The sequence below is a fragment of the Stigmatopora argus genome, chromosome 11, assembly GCF_051989625.1.
Source record: "Stigmatopora argus isolate UIUO_Sarg chromosome 11, RoL_Sarg_1.0, whole genome shotgun sequence".
In the NCBI taxonomy this organism is placed as follows: Eukaryota; Metazoa; Chordata; class Actinopteri; order Syngnathiformes; family Syngnathidae; genus Stigmatopora; species Stigmatopora argus.
Window position 1 is genome coordinate 8831826 of NC_135397.1, and position 24086 is coordinate 8855911.

Consider the following 24086-nt stretch of genomic DNA (forward strand, 5'->3'; position numbering starts at 1 on the left):
GCTACAATTGCAGCTGCCTGGTGGGTTACACTGGAGATGGTGTAAACCAGTGCAGTGATCTCAACGAGTGTCTGGTAGATAACGGAGGATGTAGAAATAAGGCCACTTGCGTGAACAACTTGGGCTCTTTTACTTGCCTGTGCCAGAACGGATTTGTCCTGGTTAACCAGACTCTTTGCCAGGATGTAAATGAATGCGAGGAACAAGACAATCTATGTCGTGTGAATGAAGAATGCAAGAACATTGATGGCTCCTATGAATGCCCCTGCCAGAGTGGATATTACCGCCCTGCTGCTACCATGGACTGTGTTGATTTTAATGAGTGTACAGAGAATCCTTGCCATGTTAATGCGTCATGCCTCAACACCATTGGCTCTCACACTTGCACTTGTAAGCGTGGCTTTGCAGGGAATGGAACACAGTGTAATGATATTGATGAGTGTTCTGTGGTGGACACGTGCCATCCACGGGCTGTATGCGCCAACTTTATCGGGGGCTTCTTTTGCTCCTGCAGGCAGGGGTTCGAAGGGGACGGCTTCTTCTGCCGGGATGTGGACGAGTGTATCCTTTTTGATACACTTTGTCCAGATTTCTCGACGTGTGTCAACTCCCCCGGAGCGCATGTTTGCTCATGTTTGAATGGTACAGTGGTCCGGAATGACACTTGTGTGCCACCCAGTCCTCTCTGTCGCCCTGGATGCCACATTAATGGCCTGTGCCACCAAACACCTGCTGGATACCAATGTGTTTGTGACCTGGGTTATATTGGCGACGGGCTAGGTTGCTTTGATGTTGATGAGTGCCAGAAGGAAGACATTTGTCCAAATAACAATACAGAATGTGTAAATGTCCCTGGTTCATATTCCTGTGATTGCAAGAAAGGCTACACTCTCAGTGGAACTCAGTGTACGGGTAAGAATAAACATGTTCTTATTATTAGTAGTAGTATTTTTGCTATGTTTTTCATACCATTATTATCATCAATATCCAAAGCAATACTAGTTGAAAGACAGTCAGTTTCTCATAAAAATGCAATTCTGGTACCCTAATATTCCACAACAATTGTGTTAGGTTTGCCTGTCCTTATGTAAAATAGATGGAGATCTTAACAGTTAGACTTATCTTAGGTTTTTTTGATCCATTGACGTGACAAAAGTCCATACAATTGTATATTGCTTAAGCCACCTGGGGTTTTCATATTGAGCTAACAACTTTTTTTCATCCATTTTCTATCAGATGTCAATGAGTGTGAAACGGGGACACATAAATGCAGTGATTTTTCACAGTGTAACAATACAGTGGGAAGCCATGTCTGCATTTGTCTTAGCGGCTTCACAGGAGATGGGAAGAACTGCGTTGGTAAGTGTCCATGCTACGTAACCATTTATTGCACAATTTTACTATTTTGCTCCATTAGAGTTACTATCCTGACAGCTTTATTCATCTCTATTTGGCACTGCTTCGCTGACGATATCCCGTTTTGGATGAATTATAGACTTTGATGAATGCCAAGTCCAAAATGGAGGATGCCATAAGGTTGCCAGCTGCACGAATGTCCCCGGATCTTTCATTTGTGAATGCCCCATCGGAATGGAGGGAAACGGTTTTCATTGCCGAGATGTGAACGAATGCCAGCAGAATTCCACTTTACCGCACAACTGCAGCGCTCAGGCTTTATGCCTCAACACATATGGGGCCTACCAATGTCAATGCCTGGATGGATTCCACGGAAATGGCTTTCATTGTGAAGATGTGGATGAATGCCAAGATAACACAACTTGTAGCACGAATATGACATGCATCAACATCATCGGCTCCTACACTTGTCGGTGTAATGTTGGTCTGGTGTATGATGAAGGAACATGTGTGACTCAAGACACCTGCCAGAACACCAACTCCATTTGTCATCCCCTCTCTGAGTGCCACCACTTTCAGGGTTCCTTTTACTGCCAGTGCAAAGATGGCTATCAAGGCAATGGTTTGGAATGCTCGGATATGGACGAATGTGACCAATTCCAAGTTGAAATATGCCCGGCATATTCTTCCTGTTTCAACACGCATGGTTCCTATTTATGTGAATGCTGGAAAGGTTTTCTCAAGAATGGGACATACTGTCAGGACATGGACGAGTGTACAATGGGGAATTTCACCTGCCCGGTCAACAGCACTTGCAGCAATGTCAACGGCAGCTATGAATGTATTTGTGATTTGGGCTTCTCCGACAATGCGTCCATGTGTTTGGATGTGGATGAATGCTCTCTGGACTATACTCAGTGTCCTAATTCCTCCACCTGCCTGAACTCGGTGGGGTCTTTTTCTTGTGAGTGCTGGGGAGGTTACCAAAACAACGGTAGTGAGTGTAAGGATGTTAATGAGTGCCAGAACAACTTCACTTGCCCTGATTACAGCACATGCTTGAACACCAATGGCAGTTTCCATTGTATATGTGACACTGGATTTTACCATGTTAAAAACGTATGCATGGACATCAATGAGTGCAATGATGCAGATCTTGAGGGCATATGCAGCAATGGAACATGCGTTAATGTAATCGGATCCTATTATTGTGAATGCTTTAGTGGTTATTGGAGCAATGGAACAAATTGTGTTGATGTAGATGAATGCTCAGACACTCACAACTTAACAGTGTGCCCACCTCAGTCCACATGTGTCAACACCCTCGGTTCTTACCGTTGTCCTTGCAATCAAGGTTTTATTCTTAATGGCACCCAATGTCTAGATGTCGATGAATGTCAAGAGCCAGTTGTTAGCCTTTGCCCGGAGAACTCATTCTGTAATAACACAGCAGGATCCTTCAATTGTGAATGTTTTTCTGGGTTCAGTTCAGTATCCGTTCAGTTTCTGTTGACTTGTAAAGATATCGATGAATGCCAACACAATACATCTTGTCGCTTGGATCAGGTGTGCACCAATGCACCTGGGACGTACAACTGCACTTGTCCTTTGGGATACCATGAGGAGGGAGGCAAGTGTGTTGATACCAATGAATGTGAAGATTTACCTTGCAATTCTTTGGCACGGTGTTGGAACACCCCTGGCTCCTTTTCGTGTCATTGCCCACAGGGCTTTGCAGGAAATGGCTCATGGTGCAAAGATGTAGATGAGTGTGTAGCATTCACCAACCCATGCCATCTCAGAGCTCAATGTCACAACACCCCTGGGTCATTTGAATGTTTATGCATGAAGGGCTTTGTGAGTATCGGGCACCTGTGTGTAGACCTTGATGAATGCCAACAGGGCAATGGGCAGTGCCACTTTGCTGCCACCTGCTCTAATCATGTAGGCAATTTCAAATGCAGCTGCAACCAAGGCTGGAGTAGAAGCAAAGACAATGGTCATGGGAAAAGAGGATGTGTGGACGTTGATGAATGCGTCTCACCTGCGATATGTCCAGGGCAAACTTCTTGTAAAAATCTGCCAGGGTCTTATGCCTGTTCCTGTCCAGAAGATAATGTAGTGTGCAACATGACTCAGAATGGTTGGCTATTATATATTATTTTATTTTTTGTTTGCTTGACAGTCAGAGTGATCAAATCTTTCCTCTGCACCAACAGAAAGCCGCCTGTACCCATTTGGAGCAGATGTTGGTGATAGACAAATACACATGGACACAAAAGATGGAAATTCTCCATATATTCTACCACCTATAGGATTTCCATTCATGGGGAAATTATGTGACAGACTTTATGTAAGTTTTTTTCCGCAAGCAAAGGGATGTGAAACATTTGGAATAACCTAGTTTACAGCAAATTGTATGGTCATATAATTGTATTTTCAGAAAATTCACAATAGACGAACAGGGTGTGGTATAACAAACACAGCAAAATATTTTCCCCCGTGTATTAACTCTGCTTGAAAAGGGGTGTGTAGACATGGCATAGTTTACAAAATGTTTGAAAATAGTCATAGTTGAGGGAATGCTGCTTTTTCTCACATTTGATTGGGAATTGTGTATATTTTTCTTCTCTTTTCAGTTTTCTGATAATGGCCTTGTCCAGTTTCAGTGCATTGCTGAAAATGAGCAGTATCTGTTTCCAGCTCCATTAGGTGATGGCTTTCCCACTGATATGAATGTGTCTCTTTTGGCGGTCTTCTGGGATGATGTTGACCTCACCCAGGCTGAGGGACGTTTATTTTACAAGGTTAGTTTCCGTACTAAAGAGGTGATTTGAGAACAATAATTGTTTCCATTCTGCCTCTCCCCTTTATTTAAAATTCTAATATTTATTTATTTATATCTCTCCAAAGGAATATCATGAGTCAGATCCGTCAGATGTATACTTCCACATAGTTTTCAATCGTACAGCCAATGATATTTCACAATTCGAGGGGCTGAAAGGAAAGGTCCCTTTCACACCTTCTTGGATCCTAAAAATAACTTGGGACAATGTAATGGCTGTGTCTTTCCAGAACGTCAATCAGTCAGAGGTAATGAGAACCTTTTTTTTAATGTATTTATTTATTTTAGTTGCACTTGGAATTTGTCATTTGTATGCACACTAAAACCAGAACTGAGCTGTGACCTTGGGTTGAGTGATTAATAAATTGGATGTAAGCGTCCTCTTGTGGCGGTTTAATGAAGTGCACCACAGTGGTATTGTATGTATTGTATGTATTTGCTCTTGTACAGCCCAACAAAATCTATATATTTACTGACACCATGTGTGTTCATTACAGACAAACACCTTTCAGTGTATTCTGGCCACCGATGGAGTCCAGTCCTTTGCCCTCCTAAATTATGGAGAGATGAAATGGGGGCCGGGCCAGAGAGAACATCATGATGCAGTTATCGGCTATATGGATGGAAAAAACATCCACAAGGAGCCCAGTAGTACCTCTGATAATATTTTTGGCTCAGGGGGAAGATACAGACCACAACATGTTAAAGGGCCCTTGGGGAAGTTTGGACAGTTGGTGTATGATCTAAGTGGAATTAGCGGGTCTGAGTTGGACCCTGGACTCAAGTGCCAAGCATGGGCAATGAAGGAGCCTGATCCTACTGACTGGACTTATGGCTTGCCCTCGTGTCATTGTACCCGGACCCAAGCTCTGGAAGATTTGTCCTTCTTGCAAGATACTGCTGACCAAGGATCACAGCTGAGGACTTTGGCAGCACAGAGATGGGGTGGTGCAAGGGGTCATGTCTTTCGATCAGTTTTGGCCAACAAATATGGATCAGGAAAAAGATGCGTGTATGACCCCGAGGGACCACTGCTGGCTGGTTACAATGAGCGCTACTTCTCAGGACATAGTGCCCAGAAACATATTGGTAATAGTACCTGCAATTGCACATTTGTGGGTCAAAGTTAATGAAGTTGTTGAATTGTCAAACACATTTTACGATTTTTATATACAATGGCATTACACTCAACAAATTCCTTTTTAATCTCCAGATGAAGATCTTCTGCCCTTCCAGTGGTGTTGCATTGAGTCTCCTCTTTGCCACCTCTACCTCAAAAAGCGTCCCATTGACCGCTGCAAAGGTTACACTTCGGTCAATTTAGATGGCTCCAAGTTATCCAATGTGGCAACACAGGGTCTCGGTAATGAGCTCGCTTCTTTGCAAAAAAAAGAAACAGAAAATATAATAACAATAAATAATATAAAATGTAACTCTCAAAGACTTGCATACACATTACAATTCCATTTAAATACAGTAACATACTTAGCCGTTATGTTAAACTCGTTTCAATTCAATTTATGAATTTTGTCCCAACTCAGCGATGGTGTACGGCAGCCTCCATTTCATCACCTTCGATGGGATAGAGTACTCCTTCAAAGCATTGGGAGATTTTGTTATAGTGCGGTTGTCTTCCAACACTGGATCTAATATCTTCACCCTGCAAGGGCAGACTGAGCGGCTGCACACACACAAAAAAGGGAGCATTAACTTCCCAGCGGTGGTGCGCATGGCTGCTTTCCACCAGGGCATCGGCAAGGTCAGTCTTCTTGTGTGTGTATGGAAAAAATAACACCAGAAAGTGAGTGCGGATGTGTATTCATGAGTTCAGCGCAGGGTTTCTGAGTTTTGCATTCCTTAAGCAGACTTCCTTTTAGAAGTTACAGTATCAAAGACATAGAAACTAGAAAAAAACCTGTTAAATTTGGACTTCTTTCTGAAAAATGATCACAACACCAAGGAAAAAAAACAAATATTTACTTCACCAACATTTGGTTGATTTTTACAGATTGAATGGAGATGTGCTGAGAAAGGAGAAGGACTGCAGTTGTTTGTAGATAATGCTGAAGTTTTTGTCACTGTCGGTAACAGCTACACTCATATGATGCAACATTTTAATTCTGGACAGTTGTGTGAAATTGAAACCGATAATGTTTTTGTGAAACAAATTATTTTTATCAGGGGTTGTGCACATAGGAGAAAAAGACTTTGCAGTACGCTGCATTTCAGCGGATCGCTGTGCAGCTTTGTATGCTGGTGGTCTGCATGTGCTGGTGTGGCGTGTGGAAGGCCTCAACCAACTAGCAGCCCTTGTGGAAGTTCCCCAGACATTTTACAACCGAACAATTGGTCTCATGGGCCTCTGGAGTACTAACCGCTCAGATGACTTCCTCATGTCTGACGGTCGTCTTCTGTCTTCAACTGACCGTAACCCACCCTCAGAAGACGCACTGCATCTCTTTGGCTTGTCCTGTGAGAAAATTGCTGAAAAACAAAGATGCGAAAAAATGACATGCCTTACATTCTGAGCATTCATAGTTTCATACAATACAACTGTAATTTCTGTAACTAACTAACTAAAAGTTAAATTAATGAATTTAAAACAACTCAATGCAGATGTATTCTTATTATTTAACTTAATAGACACTCATTCATCTCTCCAAGTCAAAATGGAGAGGACATCCACTGCTGTCAATGGCAGCCAATAATAATAATAAATGAGTGCCCTATAGGGGGGAAAAACAAATCATAATTTGTGCATGCAAGACTTTTGTATTCCTAACTTCATATACTTATTACAGTCATTGTGTCAATAGGGGCAGTCCCACCACCAGAGAGCCTGCTACTTTCCTCCCCTCCATTGAATCCACTTGAACCAGTCTCTCTCAAAGAACTGCTGGAGGGTGTTAGTCCTGATGTAGTTGAGCAGTTAAGGAGAACCTGTCAAGACAGTATGCAGTGTGTCCATGACAGTCTTGCATCCAACAACCCTAGCCTGGGGCTTCAAGCACTGAATGCAGAGAAACAATACCAACATTTAGCCCAAATCTATGGTAAGACGTCTGTTAGTAATTCAAGAATATCAGATGTGCCCTTGACTAAATTCGATGGGGTGTTGTGTACGTGTGTGTTGTGTGTGTTTATGTGTGTTCTGGTAGGCAATACACCTCCCATTGTGACAGAACCTACACTAATCCATGCTCAGGTCAACTCTCCACTCAACATACGGATCATTGCTCAGGATCCTAATGGAGATTCCATCTTTTATTCACTACTCTCACCAAGACCCCGACAGGCCTCCATTGGCAGTGGTGAGACCCAAATCCACACATATCAACATGTTTCTTATCCTTGCTGAGGGATGAGCCAGGCGGATAAGCTCTGGTTGAGATCATTTGTCATTATTCAACTGCATTATAATGATTGAAGTGCAATCAGACTACTCGTATTTTTCCAATCTAGTTGATGGCTACTTAAGCTGGACGCCCCTTAACATCCAGCCGGTCAAGTTTACTATTAAGGTCTCCGACATGCACTCCAGCTCCCTGTTTACACCCATTCTGCGTATCTGCAACTGCCTCAATGGAGGGACGTGCTTGTCTAACAGCATCATTGAAAATCACTTGCAGGGAAAGTTCCAGGTGAACGTTTGACAAAAGCTAAAGTCTTTCTTTTACTATTCACACTGTATTTTCACCTCCAAAAGTATTACATTGGTAAGGCTGCTTCCTCCATTTAGTATTTTGTCTTCATTTTCTGCTTTATCATTCATGTCTCAGGTGTTAGGGTGTTTATGCCCAAAAGGGTTCAGTGGCAAGTTTTGTGGGAACATTGCAGACCAATGTAAAGGCAAGCCGTGTTTCCGAGGCGTGCGGTGCCAATCAGATTTACCAAATGGAAACTTCAGATGTGGGAACTGCCCTGAAAATACGGTGTCTCATGGAAAAGAGGGATACAAGTGCTTTAAACATGGTCAGTCGTGAATATATGGCTTCCATTAGGTCCTAACAAGCAGTTTCACAACTCACTGTTGTTTCCTAGACATGTGCATGCCTCCGTATACCTTCCCTTGCCACAAAGATGCGACTTGCTCCAGCACCAAACAAAACTACACTTGCACATGTAAACCAGGGTTTTGGGGAAATGGATTAAATTGTACAGGTATGGCACACCTTCGAGGGGAATAATCTTGCCTTTAGCAAAAATTGATCCAATATTGCCTCTGTCTGTACATGTACTGAAGATATAGACGAGTGTGCTGAGATGTCAACTTGTCCCAATGCTAAGTTTGAGTGTAAGAACATTCCAGGTTCTGTCGAGTGCTTCTGCAGATACCAGAATGATATGGACACTGACGAATGTGGTATGCCTATTTCATGTTCATTCTTGTGAATTATTTTGATAACCTTCTTTTATGTGCAGACACTCTTGTAATACCATACCACCTGATTTCCACAATATATCGCATTACATTATATTCCATACATACTGCATTTAAAAAGTATGTTTAACACCATAAAAAATACTGTAGTCCAAGATCCGAGCGCATCATTATTATCAAAGGGTAATGTTGTATAATGGACCCAATTTGTGTAGGTTTAATACCTAATTCCAGGAATTATAATACTTGTTATCTTAAACTCCACAGGTGACTCTGCCAACCCCCCAGGTAATTATTTATTCAAATTTCTTGTAACATCTTATTTAGTTGTGAGAGGCAAATCAGACTGAGGTCAAAACTTTAATGTGTCGCCAGGGGAAAATGTGTTCATTGTTTCTGTGGATTGGAAGAGGAACGGGCCAGATGGACTCAAGCAGGTCGGTTAATATGTCTGGGGGAATGACTATCATTTCTGGCAGTGAATCGCAAGTGGCTATTCAATTTAAACAGGAACATAGACATGTATTTTTCTTTCAGATGGTAAACATCCTTTCTCAAGGCTTCCAGAACAAATTCTATCATGCCAGAAAGAAGGATACAGGACAGAGTTCAAGTCCACGACTGGTGGAGTATCGAATTAATGTGTCTAGTGACACACCTCACTGGTACATAAGAGACTACCTAGCCAGAGTCAGCAGCCACTATGACATCGACGCCATTGAAGTTGCTGGTAAACCTGCACATCCCTAATCCAACTATATTTCCCAATTGCCAATGTATTATCCTGTTAGAGTAGAAAATTGACATGTTAAACAATTTAGTCCCTTATTAAAAGCCTATCCACCCACAGATCTGGATGAGTGTCAGGCCAAGGAGGTGGCATGTGTGTACCCTGCACTATGCACCAACACTTATGGAGGTTATAGGTGTGTGTGCAATGGCACAACGGATGTAGATGAATCACAATCTTGTGTATTAAGTGAGTATCAATGCATTTTTGGCATAGAAATCTGAACTACTTGGAAAATACTGAAGTTTGAGATATGTCACATGCAGTCACAGTAAATGAGCAACAAAACATTCAAAACAATGCTAATAGAAATGTCTAAAGTGTCACTGTGTTGACAATTGCATTTCAAATTTAGCGGAAAGAGACAACGTTAACAACAACAAGAACCTAGATCTTATACTGGGCCTGGTTCTGGGCATTGGCATCCCACTGCTTCTCCTTCTGGCTGCACTGGCCTGTTTTTGCTGCTGCAAGAAGGCAGTGACTGGAGAGTAAGTAAACCAAGCTACATCTAAAATATATGAGTAGATCTTACAAAAAAAGGACATTCTGGCAATCATTATATTTTGGTCTTTATTTGAACTTCGAATGTGTTGTCCATGACTCCAGCATTTGTATACAGATACTGCCGATATGCTTGACCCATCATAAGTTCAAATGTGCTTTATGTCTTTTCCTTCCCTTGCAGTTTGCCTCACCTGTTAACGGACCGAATTCAGGAATCTCAACATTCTCAACCCATCAACTACTCTGACCCAACTTTACATTACATGACTCACTGCAGTCCCCGCATTATAGACAATATCACACCCCGGCAACGCAACAGATAACACATGTTGAATTTACTATTATACATACTTGCATGCTTGGGACATAGGCAAAAATACATAATACATCCAGACATGCAAAACAAATCTCAAGCTCAAGCAAGATTCTGAAGCTGATGTTTTATAATGAAAATGAAAGATTTATTTATATGGCCAAAAACAAGTAAACCTGAATGACTTTGAAAGGTTCTTTTTGTCATTTATTCGATTGAATAATGATCAAGTTTGATGTGGTGTTTTGACTTTTGCTCCTGTAAACATTTTTTTTCAATTAAAGTCAGCAGCAGAAAAAGAAAATCTCTTGGCAATATGAAAGTAATCCACTGTGGTGCTTTTGGCATGCAGTTGAAATACATCCACCAGGCACCAATTTAGGGTGTCCCCCGTCTTATGCCAATTGGGATAGGCCCCAGCAGACCCCGCGACCCTTGTGAGGATAAGCGGTTCAGAAAATGAATGAATGAATTTCATGAGTATAAAAAAGGCTCCAATTTGAACTCTATAAAATGACACAAGTTTGCATATTAACAATCTTCTAGTCCATCTTTCGCCTGAAGTCAGGTGGGATAGGCTCCAGCACCCCGCGACCCTGGCAAGGATAAGCTATAGTATGTAGTATTTATGTTGAACATGAATGAATGAAATTCAGAAGCAATTAACGCGCTTCCCACGAGATGTCACTGCTGAGTCTTCCAAGCAGACCAGATCCATCACATCTGTGACCAGTCTAAACCAAATTTCAGAAAACACACACGCAGGAGGCATGTCACCTGCTTTACACACTTCCTCTGGTAGTTGCCAGAACATGTTCAATGAAGAAATTTACTTATTATTTATTATTATTATTAATACTGCTACCACTACTAGGTCACATTAAATAATTCTGGAAAGAGAGGAGAGATCCGTGAGATTGACAAGGACTCATGTGACAAAAGAAAAAGAAACCAGTGTGGGAGAAATAAATCACCCTTGCAAGAAAGAGTTGACTCACTTCTGGAAGGGCCGGGTAGCATTTTTATGAACACCAGTTCCACACAGATACTGCAGCAGAGGAGCTTGGAGGCCAGCCAACCAGGGAGGAGTGCGTGAGAGAGCCAGATTGACAGAGGACGGAAGACTTGTAATGAAAAGAGAGAGCGGAAGAATAAGACACTGGCATTCGATTTGTCAGCCATACAGACCCACTAAAGAGATTTGTCTCGGAATACATCATAGTAAATGTTTGAAGTTGATTGCTGAAAACAAGTGTGGAGACTCAGAACTAGTGTCCCATACACAAATGATGAGGGAATACCAGGATGTCTATTTCTAGCTAGTTTTTCTCCTATTTGGGGATTTTTTTTATTTAACTGATGGTTATGCAGGTGTCATGTGTGTCAAATACTAATATTGCACCAATACTACCCTTGTCTGGCTCCTGATACCTGGCTAGTAGTGATTAACTCATTTAAATTCACAGCAGAAGGATGATGGTACCCCACACAATTGGAAATCAAGAATCACCATGAGAAGGTGACAAGCGTTCTTTTTTTTCCTTCACTTTTTGAATTGACTATATCTCATTTAAGGGGATAATAGCTAATATATGAAGTGTTTATATTTTTAGTAGTTCAGTTGGTGATGATTTGAAAACCAAATTGATTCCAAGAGTTGAGTCTACTTGTATAATTCGTCACATCACCAGTTAGAAATTAATCCATGGCCAGTTTGATGGTTGGATTAAGTGACCTATGGCCTTCAACGCATATGACATGAGGTGTAAGCAGCTGGTAAAAGAACCTTTTATTTTTACTATTCCAGGTATGTCTTATTTGCTGAACTTTATTTTAACTTCAATTGACTAATAGAGAAAGTGAGTATTTTCCCCACTCCTGCCACTCCAGATTGTATTGTTGAAGTAAAAGGTATTCATTTTCACTTTCTAGGACTTAGAACTGCTGGATATGTCCTCTGATCACCTCAAATAAGACAATTACAAGAAACCTTCACAAAAAAGAATATGCCGACTGAGATGGAAAACCAAGGACATGTTTTATGCTATATCCATTTCCTCACAACATGATTGAAACAGGCTGGCCCGAATAAATCCTCTTATCCGATTTGAGGCCATTAATCATTCCTGACTTGTGATGTAATTTTGGAAAACAAATCATCTCTCAGTAACAGGTAAGCCAGCGTTCTTGATGGGATTGGTTTATATACAGCAAACCCGTTGTTGGACTTTACACGCCTAATACTGTTATTGCACAGCTGTAAAACCAACCGTGCTTACGTGAAGTGCTTTGCTTTGGGCTCATCTACATCTTCCACTGACAGAGTCATAGCTTGAGCTGATTGGGGCAGCACGACGTTTCAGATCTTGCTGAATTGCCCATCAGTCATAAAAAATTTATCGATCACACTCATTCAATATTGGTTTACCCTCAGTGCACACGTATTGAAAGCTACACAAACAAGCATTTAGCTCGCATTTCAGTTCAAACATGGAAATAAGACAAAAGCAGCTAGTAGAATCAAACACATTACGTAATGATCTTTTCATTGAAAGACACCTGACATTCTCTCCCATGAAAGGTGATCCACCCATTTGGCATTGCACCAACAGGTGCATTACACAGCCTCATTTATTCGTAATGTCGTCTTTCGGTTTCAGAGGTAAACATAGCCTTATTATTGTCATTCACCTCACATGCTATATATCTATTAAAAAAACAACAACACCTTTTGTATTATCTCATGGGGCAATAATGGTGAATTCAGTTGTGTCTGCTAAACTACAGTGAACTTTAAACCCTCTTGGTTGGAAGGAAATGAAAGAAGCCTCTTCATTAAAAAAATGTTCTGGGTCAGGCAATGACCGATAAGGACATTTATGGTTATGAATAGAAGTTACATATTCACAGAAGTGATGGAAAGACAAGAGCATGTTAAGTATGTGTAAACTCTTGCCTTTCATGTTTTTCTGTTTTTCTGCAAAATGCGATGCAACACATTTTATTGTTCAAGTCTTGCTTTGTTTACTTCACAGAGATTTGTTTTCGGTTTTATGGAACAGCAAGGCATGTCTCCCGAACTTTAATATGGGCTCCTCATATTAACCTTTAACCTTTAATCACCAGTGTTCTTCACCAAGTCCTCTGGGAGCAATTCATAGATGAAAAAACAGCTGATTGTGCACACCGGATAAGTATGCCAGGTGACTTACTTTTATATTTTCATGTTCACTAGTTCATCCTACTACAGATTTTCCATGCAGTCATTTATTTATTTTCCAGCTTATCTGGTTCTTGTGACAGAGCTAGGCTTTTATGTCGTCACCGCTTGGCATTTCCTAATCTTGAATGACAAAAAGACCCCTGTATGAAAACAAATCCAATGCGCTCAAGATTATACAGGTTGCAAAAAAGCCTGGCAGATTGTGAGGCCGCACAGTTGGTCACATGACCTGGCATTACCACCGACGGAAGTGGGGAAACACTGTGTATCCTCTACGAATAGACACCGGAGAGTTCTTGGAGTAAAAGGGGCGTTACAAGTGCACATCTACAATTTCTCCACCACCTCCTGCGTCTCCCTTCAGAGGAGGCCTGAGACAGGTGGCTGCTGGGAGACAGGTGTGCAGTCAAGCATCAGCCATCATGGTATTAGATTCTTCTTCACAGTAACTGCATAATTAGTTCTGAAAAGGCACTATCAAAAGTAGTGTAGCACCGATACGATACTAATATCAGTATCCATTTGGCATTAAAATGACACTAGTGTAAACACTAAAAAAATAACGGGGTGATGCTGCGGAACATGTACTCCGTAATTTAGTATTGAAAGGGGAACAGTTGTATAATTTATTTGAAAAGAAACAAACAAAAATGTAGTATTAGCATTGGCCAATATCATACAGCCAGGTGTTGGAATTGGGTGTCAAAAAAAATCTAAGGATGAAACACTAATGGACACCAAACATGCAACAAAGTTATCTCTAAGTACATGAGATGTAGACATTTTGAAGGCATTTTAGAAACATCACATACACGTCCATTTCATTATGCACGCCTATTAAATTTACCCTAGGAGTTCCAAATTAGGATTGCACTGCCATTAATTTTAACATCCAGATGAAAATGTAATTTGAGACTTGGAATCTGTGTCGACAAGCAAATGATTTTTTTTCTTGATCTCTAATTCCATTTATTAGTAGCTAAACTGTCTGGGAGTTCCCTTTGGATGACGCCCATGTGAAGATAATGCACATAGTTGCTGGCCTGCTGGAGATGTAGCACCACCACCGCCGCCGACAGACAGGATGTCTATGGCTACTGGCTAAGATGCAGCGAAACGCAGAAAATGGGGAGTGACGCATTGCAGGTACAAACAAACCAATCACAGAGCGCCATTTCTTTCAGCAAGGGCGTGTGCCCCATCACAGAGAAGCACACTGTATCCATACGCTGTAAACTAGACTCTCCTCAGTTCAAGTATATAATTCCCTCTATCAAACCACAAACTGATACAGAAAACAAACTCAAGTAAAGTGTAGTAGTAGCTTTCAATGGGTGCTGGTGGACTAAATAAAATCTCAGATGGATCATTTATATTCTTGTGAAAAAAATGTCAGTTGAGCGGAGGGATATTGAAAGGAGGAGGGGTTTAGGACAACCGTTAAAGGCGAACCCGGTTGCAGTCAGCGGCGTTGCGTCCATTATTCAGGCTGGCAGTGTGGCGAGGTAAAGTGTTAGCTTAGGCGTGCTAAGGATTTTGGTCGCGAACAAGCAGCTCTATCTACATCGCAATGGTAAGTAAAAATAACATTTTTTAGCCTAACATCTGCTACATCATCACGGCAGATCGTAGTTATTGTTCGATGTAACGGGAATTTGGAATAACGGGAAGCGACACCGCCTTTGAAGTTGCGTCCATAATGTAGCATATTTGGTTTATTGATGCCTTAACCTGCTTGTTTTACGCTTTTTATGCATTATTACTGAACTGCTGCCTCTGCTAGAAGATGAAAGTAGACAAATTTTTCCGCGTGGGGGTGTTCCTTTACAATTGGCGCTCTTGCTGATAATCTAATGATGACAATATCTCGTTAGGTGCGATCGCGATAGTGTTTTGAATAAAACTATTAGTCTATTACATTCATTAACCATTAAAATGCGCGACGTTTTTGCGTGCTCCCGGGGGACGATTTGTCTTGTTTCACTGAAACGAGAATATATGGAGACGTTTGGCTCGCAATTTTGGCGGAAACCAAACAGTTTGGTTGCCGCCAAAATTGCGAGCCAAACGTCTCCATATATTCTCGTGCCAAAAAGGCCATTTGAAATGGCTGCAATGTGGAGAAGTGGACACTAGGTGGAAGCTATCTTTGGGCTCTGCCATTACCATTTGGATCGCCTTAATGACTAAAAATCTCCTTTTATTTAGATTTTAATTGTAAGTGTTTGCACTGTTATCATCGACAATGGAATGTTGCCGATAAGTCATTTATGAGGCGAATTTGATTATCATATTTTGAATTTATGTATTTTTCTTTGCAGGCTGATCAGCTTACAGAAGAGCAGATTGCTGGTAAGCCATCTCTGCATATCGCTTGAGCTGCGTTTTCCACATTCTCCAAAGACCTTAATAATTGATCTTGCATCCATTGAGTCTTGCCTTCAATCTAGTCTCTTGGGTTTCAAATTGGGCCAATAATGCATTTCTTGATGGAAAATGTGTGCATGCCATCTAACAAAATGATATCTGCTGTGAGCCCAATATGTCCTTTGCCCAGGGTGTGTCCTTGCATGGAACGAGTGCTTAATTTGAGTGGTTTCATTTGAAATATAAATGTTTGTACTGTTGTATAATGTTGCTTGCTTGGCCCAGTTAGTGCTACTGTTATATTTTTGTTAATGTGACAATTTGGAATGGTAGAATGTGTATTGTTTTGAGTTGGACTCTAGGTCTTGGTCTTTAGAAATTGTCACGTTTAGTTAATTTTTGTATTTAAATTTATTTATATGTATTTTGCAAATAACTGGCACAGTGGGTGGTTCTGTCTCACTTAAGTACAGCTTTGCAGTGTTCTCACAGGAGCCATTGGAAAATTCTTTTTACCTAAATGTTGGCCTTAGCTGTGTTGATCCTGTAAATAGTTGGCTTGGGTGTTGTATGGCATAACAGAGGGCTCATTGTTCTTTATTGTCATCAATCCCGTTTCCTCGTGATGCCCCAAAGTAACACAAGTCATTAGCCCCCTAGCCAGGTGGCTTGTGTTTGGTGTCATTGTCTTTGTTGAACTAGAAACCATTGCCTTTGGAGAATCTAAATTGTGTGTTGATATTGGAAACACAAGTGACCTAATTCCTCTCATGGCGTCACTTCCTCCTCAGAGTTCAAGGAAGCGTTTTCACTTTTTGACAAGGATGGAGATGGCACTATTACCACCAAAGAGTTGGGCACAGTCATGCGCTCTCTTGGACAGAATCCCACAGAGGCAGAGTTGCAGGACATGATTAATGAAGTTGATGCAGATGGTGAGTGGCTTAACAACATTTGGGGTGCCTCCAAACTCATGACCTTCAATTGAAACCTTTTGCTTTTCAGGAAACGGCACGATAGATTTCCCTGAATTCTTGACCATGATGGCCAGAAAGATGAAGGACACGGACAGTGAAGAGGAGATCAGAGAAGCGTTCCGTGTCTTTGATAAGGTAAAGGCTTTGTTAAACTCAAGACTGGCTAATACTTGAAAGCTAATTTTTTTTTAAATGGAATATTCAGGATGGCAATGGGTACATCAGTGCTGCTGAGCTCCGTCACGTGATGACAAACCTCGGGGAGAAGTTAACTGACGAAGAAGTTGACGAGATGATTAGAGAAGCAGACATTGATGGAGATGGGCAGGTCAACTATGAAGGTTTGTACCATCCTTGTTCAGAATTTTTTATTTTTTAATCTCGGAGCTCCTAGCGTGATATTTTTTCCCCCCTCCCTTCTACAGAGTTCGTACAAATGATGACAGCAAAGTGAAGGCCTTGTACAGATTTCGTATATAAATAATTTGCCTTTTTTTTCTCTATGTAATTTATCTGTAAAATCTTATTAACCCCTGCTTCCCTGCCCCTACTGCTGTCCAAAGGAACTGCATGTAAACTGCATAGGCTCTTGTCCCCATGTCCCATTCTTTTGCTGTCATGGTGTTTGAGTGACAAACGGTCATCCAACCAGATGCCTGCGAGGCCCTTGGGAGCCGGACGACCGACTCCTCTGTATTGTGCTCAGGGCCTTTTTGGGGCAAGGCAACATTGGAAACCTGTCAGCTGGTTGTCACTTGGCAACACTGTTGGCATGGAAACAATGTAGAGGAGTTGAAACTCTGCATGGACTATGGACAAAGTATATATGGGAAATCTCAGCATTGCACTACTGCAAAAAAAAAATGACACGGGTGTATCTCCTAGGTACTCGTACAAACTCTTTTTGTATCTGCTGTTCTATATATCAGAAAATTACTAATCTTACCATGCTTTTTAAATGTTTTACTCATTTTCTTTTTTTAAATGGCCTCTGGCCATGCCTCAAATAATCCATTCCAAGTTGTATATTTTTGTTTTCCAATAAAATTTACAATCTACCCAGATTGGATAATTGGTCTTATTTTTCAATTTTGATTGAGTTATTAGCGACCATTTTTGTATTGAGCCGCATGCCTTTTTTTAATGGAAATATCCCCTGCATTTGTTTTCACTAATTGTGAACACGATTTCCAATTCTCATCTGTCATGTACCAAAAGCACTGGGAGCATTAGCCAATGCCTCTTAATGTAAGAAACTCTGAGGAAATCTTCCCCATTTTAAAATCGGAGTGGGATTAAAGGCTTTTACTCTGGAAGTGTGCACAACAGTACTTAACATTTAAATTGGGCATGAGCTGTCACTGACCACAGGCTGTGTTGTCTGCTCCTGTTGGCAGAGCATGTCAAAGCTAAAGGCCACATGTCTTATTTAGCTCAATCTCAAGGTGTTGAGGATGAAGCATAGATCAGAAGCTAATGTTTTTGTTTTTTTAACAAAGGATTTATAGTTGAGTTTGTTACAGTAGCTTGCAGAGATACTAAGTTTGTTACTTTGACAAAATAAAGCTCTATTGTGAACCCCTGCCTCGTCTGAATTTTGTTTCTATTGCTCAATGTCCCCATTTATGGAACTCGGTGTAAGCTGTTAAAGTATTTAAATTTGTAAAGGAATTGGATAATCCTGGCATGATCACAGTTTTGTGGTGTTAACAGTTGACGACATTTCATAGTGTCAATTAAGGTCATTACACACTGCTGTGATCAAAATGTATAAAATATTTACATGCATGGACAAATACAAGACTTACTAAACCCTTTTATTCATACATTTTACAAGTATAATCTGGGATTTGATATGTCTTTCTAAAATGTATTTCTACTTCCCAATATACCTGTTAAACATATCAGTCTTATAAGAAGCAAACTTCCAGCTCTAGATTTTCCCCTTGTCTCTAACTTGCATTTGTCTTTACCTCATCATCCAGCTGCTAAATCTAAATGAAGTGCCCTGCCAACTGAGCACGATGTTGAAAAATTGATAGTGGAGTCGCTTCTATAGTAACAGTCACCATTTTAATGTTGCCAAGGTGTTGGTGGACTTCTGGTCAGTCACATAGTGAACTATGCACAAATGAGCACAGTGCTGAATAGAGACTAGTGGAAAAACAGATGTCTCAATGGCGGTTGACATTTACCGAGGAAGTAAGAGAGCAGATAAGGTAAGATTGTTATTAGTACTTCATTGATTTTCAGTAAGTAAATGTGTTTTTGCAAGTTACCACAGCAAAGACAATGATGCTTTTTGGGATTAAGTACACTTTATTTATGGGTAAGAGATGACCAAGAGGTTCTCAATGGTCATGTTAACTGGCCGACTTGCCACAGTTACTTAAAAAAAAAAAGAACCCCATTCTTTTAACTCACTGGCTGTCATTAACAACAATAAATTGCCACACTTGAAATAGATTTGATCTGCATCAGGGACAATGCCAGTGAATGAGTAAATGACTGCATTTAAAAAGTTATTTAGATTTAGAAGTTACTTTGTAAGTTGATTTTCACTGCTCTGTTCATGAGCATTTTTTTTTGTATTAAAGACAAACATTTGTAAAAATATGCAATCAATATACCCTCGATTCTAAATTGCACCGTTTCTTCATATATGACAATAATACTCAAATAGTGAATCGTGTTTGAGTGCTGTTGACATTTGCTGGCCCCTTCTGGTTTAAATGAATTGGACATCTGACCCCATCAATGGCAGGCAAAGAGTTAATCCATAGCAAGTTAACCAGGAATATATATGATAGTGAAATCTTTCCATACGTTTTGTTTAGGACAGTCCATATCCAGGCCAGTATGACGTTCGAGACTTTATTGAAGAAGCCGACTTGAACCCCGTCAGGAAGACTTACGGATTTAAAGGCACTGGCCGCGAACGCCCGCCCATGGGTTTGCAAAAAGGAGACATGTTGCTACCTGGAGCATACAACCTTACTGACCCCACCCAGGAAGTATTGAAGCGCCAGGCGTTGTGCTCTTTCAAAAACTGTCCACGGCCTGATGTTGTCACTCTAGGAATTAGGGACAAGGTTGTGTATTTATTTCAAATGGCCTCGTTAGATGTTTTCTTTAAGTTCACTGAAGGTACTTACGTGTCTTTTTCTATCATGTCAAGCATATAAATACTTCACCTTGTGATTACAATGTGATGGTGAAACCGGTGGAGAAGACGCCATGCATGTAAGTGTTTCAGAGTGCTGCAATTATGAATCATGTTTTCGACACCAATGTCCCTTCCTTCTCTCATTTCCTTCTCAAAGACAGAAGGGCGATCACCACTCTGTTCTATCATTTTCTCTTCAATTTTTCATTTTTTTTTTGACAGCCCGCTCCCTCATTGTCTTCTCTGCAGGCATGGGGTGTTTCGCTCAAGCGTGCAAAGGATCACCTTTCCTCCAGTAAGTATCTCATCGTTCAGCCTCGGTATCCAGCCCATCAGTCTTTCCGTTGCCCACAGAAAGGCTTTGTTACCAAACTTTCAATAGGTTTTGGTTACCAGTTGTGGCTTACTGTAATGCATATCTGGTATATGTCACGCACGAGTAAGTTATGACAACCCAAGGAGCCAAAGAAAAATGATTCCCCCAATCGAAGGAGCATTAGGGTCAGCTGAGGCTCAAATTGCAGGGTGTTGCAACCTTACAGTGTCTCCATTCTGATGGCTGATGGATATTTGAGACCGGTTGGCAGCTGCAGAGTGTTGACACAGAAGGAAAGGTGCTAAGAAACCCCGAGGGTGTTATTACTGCAGAGTTGAGAGCAGTTTTGTGCTGTTAGTGGTGTCACGGCGATTCCGAGACATGTAATTGTCAAAGGTTAAGCTCATCATACAAATCCTAATCGCATGGACATACAGAATTAGGGTCTTTCTCCTTGTGTTGAATCAGAAATTGTCATTGAAACCTCATAAATGGTAGCACTCCTTTTTATAAGAGCTACTTTTATCACTTTTTACCTGTTTGGAGTGTATCAACACTGACGTCATGTTTGTCACACAATGTGAGTGGTGTCATTTTTTGTGTGTAAACATTACTCTCTCCATTATCAAACTTCTAAGAAATGCACAATTTGCATGCATAAATACTTTTTGCAATTGTCTTTCACATGCGTTGTCTATTGCTTTAATTGAATTGGGATATATCCTATTGCCAATGGCAGGCAATGGGTTAATATTGCTGGAATTACTGTTCTTAAATGTTATTCAAACTTTTTATTAAAGTTAAGTGTTTTTTTTTTTTCTTTTTAAAGTAATTTTAAGTTAAACTTTTGTTGTGACTGCCTCAGAAGGAAGGCCCTGCTCCAGGTGTCTACAATCTTTCAAACAAGCCTGCAACTAGCATTACTTCCTCTTTTAAATCGAAAGTACCGAGACTCCACAGTGTACAGTCAGTGAGTAAATTATCGTTGTTCTTCCCAGTCATTAAAAATAAAAACAGCCAAGATAAGCTGTTGTTTTAGAAATCAATAGGACCTTGGCATGTTTTAACATATGTTTGGATTTTTCTGTTCCATAATCCAGGGAACACCAGGCCCAGGCACATACGAACCCTACTGGAGGTTTAGTGACCGCTTGAGCACCAAGACAACATCGGATCCATCATTCAGCTTCCTCTTCCGTGATACCCCCTAATTTGAGTAGACCCCATGCAAAATGCTGTCCTCATCCAGTTAATAAATGTTAACTGAATTTACCAAACCTGCAGTCTCTTAATGCTTGGACTAATGTTTACCTCCATGGATTTTCTGGTCTGCCAACAGCATAATAGGCTGCATTTGTTGCTGAAATCGTTTTAGTGATGATAGCCAGGAAAGCAGAATGATCTTATCTGCTGCAAAGGGTACTTTATTCCACTTAACTAAATGTTCCCGGTGTTGCTCTCAGCCTTCATTTCTCCACTGCACTTCTCTCACTCCTTTCTCTTCCTCACTGTTGTTGGCATTCAGGCAGCTATCCCTTCCTACTATCTGTGCCCCGCGATGCACTCAGGAGGAGGAATGCTGCTCATCCATGCATCACATGCACATAGCTTAGTGTGGCATGCTGCTCCCTCAGATAACACAGTCACTATTATGAGCCAAGGCAGTGGTACACAATAAAACAGCTATTCTTATCGCGGACTACTGTGCATTCTCTCCTTTCTTTTTTCTTTTTTGCCAAACCCGACATTGCCAATAATGTTGAGACAAAGAATGCAGCAATGATAGGAAGTAATAGTAGCGTTCATTACTGGGCAACAGGGAGCAATAACAGACTGATCCGGGACAACATGCTTGGCATACTCATACGGCTAGCGTTTGTTTTCGCATTCAATTCATTCATTAGTGCTCATGCCAGCACATCAACAGTAGTACAAATCTCCACGAGAGTAGATTATCAGATGAGTCTATGTGAGTTTCAAGAAAAACAGGCCAGCACTTTCTGAGATTTTTCTCATTAGAGAGCTTAGAAAACATCTAAGGTCATTTTAAAGGACAGAAAATAGCAAAATAAAAAAATGGTATAGTCACATGAGCATATTTGCATAACCGGGTTGTTGCTAAAAACGACATTACTTGCTATTTGCTGTAAACATAACTAATGCTATTATACTTGCACTGGATTGTAATGCGAGTAAGGATAAAAAAAGGTATACTAGTTATGCCAAATTTAAGGCATAATTTAAAGCAAAAAAAATGAATACTTGATATACTTATATACAAAAAAACAGATCAAAACAATTCATGGCCCAGTCATGAGCTCTGTGAGAGGATTTAGCATGAGGATGGGACACTGGCATCGCTAAAGTGTTTTATTTGAGATGACTGTCACGCGATCAGTGCTTTCACATTACCACATCCATGTGGAGGCTGGCATTTGAATCCCTGCCACTGCCTTTTACCCTTGTGAACATAGGAGAGGACAGGGCATGTGTATGGAGTTGGCGACCCGCATGCGGCCATTCTTTCTGTTGGGGCCAAGTCTCAGTAATCTCCCCCTCTCAACATTTGGAGTCCTTCTCTCCTTCTTATCTCAGTCATCTCTTCAGCCCACATCTGATCTCCGACATGTGCCTCATAGTGACGACTTAACACCCTCCATCTCTTGCTGGAGCGGCCACCCACCTGCTTCGTCTTTGTCAATCAGGATCGCTTCTTCATAAACACATATTGTACAATGACATGAATTCAGGGCGATAGGGCGACGGAGTAAGCGAATGGTCGCTACTACCCCTTCCAGTCAAAATCAACTAGGGCAGCCAATAAGTTAAACCAACAGCCTATAAATGGTTTTTGCTGGGCCATTTATTTTCTTTTTGGTTCACGTCAAATTCTTTTGCTTTCATTGTGTTGATGAGTCAGCTGACGACTGGGGCGGACAGGACCGTAACAAATGACACTTTAATCAGCCTCTGTTGGTGACTTTTACCAAACAAAGAGCTTCATTGTTTAGATGGTGTTAGTGTGGGTCCAAGGATAATCAAGCGGGAATGAAGTCACTGGCACTGTTTGACTACTGCATCAACAATAAACACCCCCTTTATAGAAGAAGTATAGATTTTAGAGGCACACCTAACAGATTATGATATATGTATAGTTTTTTATTGTTAATCTACCATGAAGAGGCCCCCCTGAAGTTTGAATATTTTTTTTCTCTTTTTCAATTTGCACATGCACAGCGCTGCCTAACAAGTGCATAAGGGTTGGCAAAACATCCACATAAACACAACAGTGACCTAAATACCAGACCACATATACAGCGCAATTTAGCCATGACTTTTATTGCAGTCGATTGTTCTTTAATCCCGTGTAGTTACCTTCATTTTTATAACCATTGACTTCGATCATACACTATATACAGTATATAATGGATGCCAGCATGTACTGTTGTCATTATATACCGTGGTTTCTATTTCACAAGCAAGGAAGGAAATAATGCTTTGATGTGAACTGGGAAACTTCAAACAGTGGTGCATACAACAAGGCAAAAACAAAATTAATTACCTTAACCAGGCGAATGATCTTAATTAGCTTCTTAGGGGTTATCCCATTTCAGCATAGCCTTTCTGAGTTACACTTCACATAATTTTCACATGTGTGAAATAAACACACAAAAAAGAGTTTTATTATTGTGGTTTCTAGGTGGCATAAATCAGCTAAACAATAATTGAATGATAATTTGCTTTAAAAAACACCCTATCAAGAACTGTGCCTTGAGGAATCCCCAAATGACAATGACAGAGTGTTAAACAAGCATATTCAATGCAATAATGAGATTCTCTCTGTG

General features: G+C 40.8%; 3 protein-coding genes across 3 annotated transcripts; all 3 read left to right on the top strand.

Moving 5' to 3' along the window:
• The first annotated feature begins 5779 nt into the window (after positions 1–5779).
• LOC144085001 (mucin-like protein) lies at positions 5780–10325 on the top strand. The gene is made up of 15 exons (XM_077613910.1): positions 5780–5960; positions 6210–6285; positions 6383–6673; positions 7018–7254; positions 7360–7512; positions 7664–7842; positions 7981–8173; positions 8243–8362; positions 8445–8564; positions 8850–8870; positions 8958–9019; positions 9120–9312; positions 9433–9561; positions 9728–9863; positions 10061–10325. Exons 1-15 carry the CDS (start codon positions 5931–5933, stop codon positions 10200–10202), a joined length of 2082 nt encoding a protein of 693 aa, XP_077470036.1. The 5' UTR covers positions 5780–5930; the 3' UTR covers positions 10203–10325.
• Positions 10326–14841: 4516 nt separating this feature from the next.
• Positions 14842–18337, top strand: calm2a (calmodulin 2a (phosphorylase kinase, delta)). The gene is made up of 6 exons (XM_077613217.1): positions 14842–14988; positions 15737–15767; positions 16574–16717; positions 16788–16894; positions 16965–17100; positions 17185–18337. The coding sequence occupies exons 1-6, from the start codon at positions 14986–14988 to the stop codon at positions 17211–17213; spliced, it is 450 nt and encodes a 149-aa protein (XP_077469343.1). The 5' UTR covers positions 14842–14985; the 3' UTR covers positions 17214–18337.
• A 537-nt stretch (positions 18338–18874) lies between these two features.
• On the top strand, positions 18875–21518 carry stpg4 (sperm-tail PG-rich repeat containing 4). The gene is made up of 6 exons (XM_077614104.1): positions 18875–18978; positions 19597–19851; positions 19938–20002; positions 20175–20220; positions 21107–21211; positions 21342–21518. The coding sequence occupies exons 1-6, from the start codon at positions 18937–18939 to the stop codon at positions 21450–21452; spliced, it is 624 nt and encodes a 207-aa protein (XP_077470230.1). The 5' UTR covers positions 18875–18936; the 3' UTR covers positions 21453–21518.
• Positions 21519–24086: the final 2568 nt, after the last annotated feature.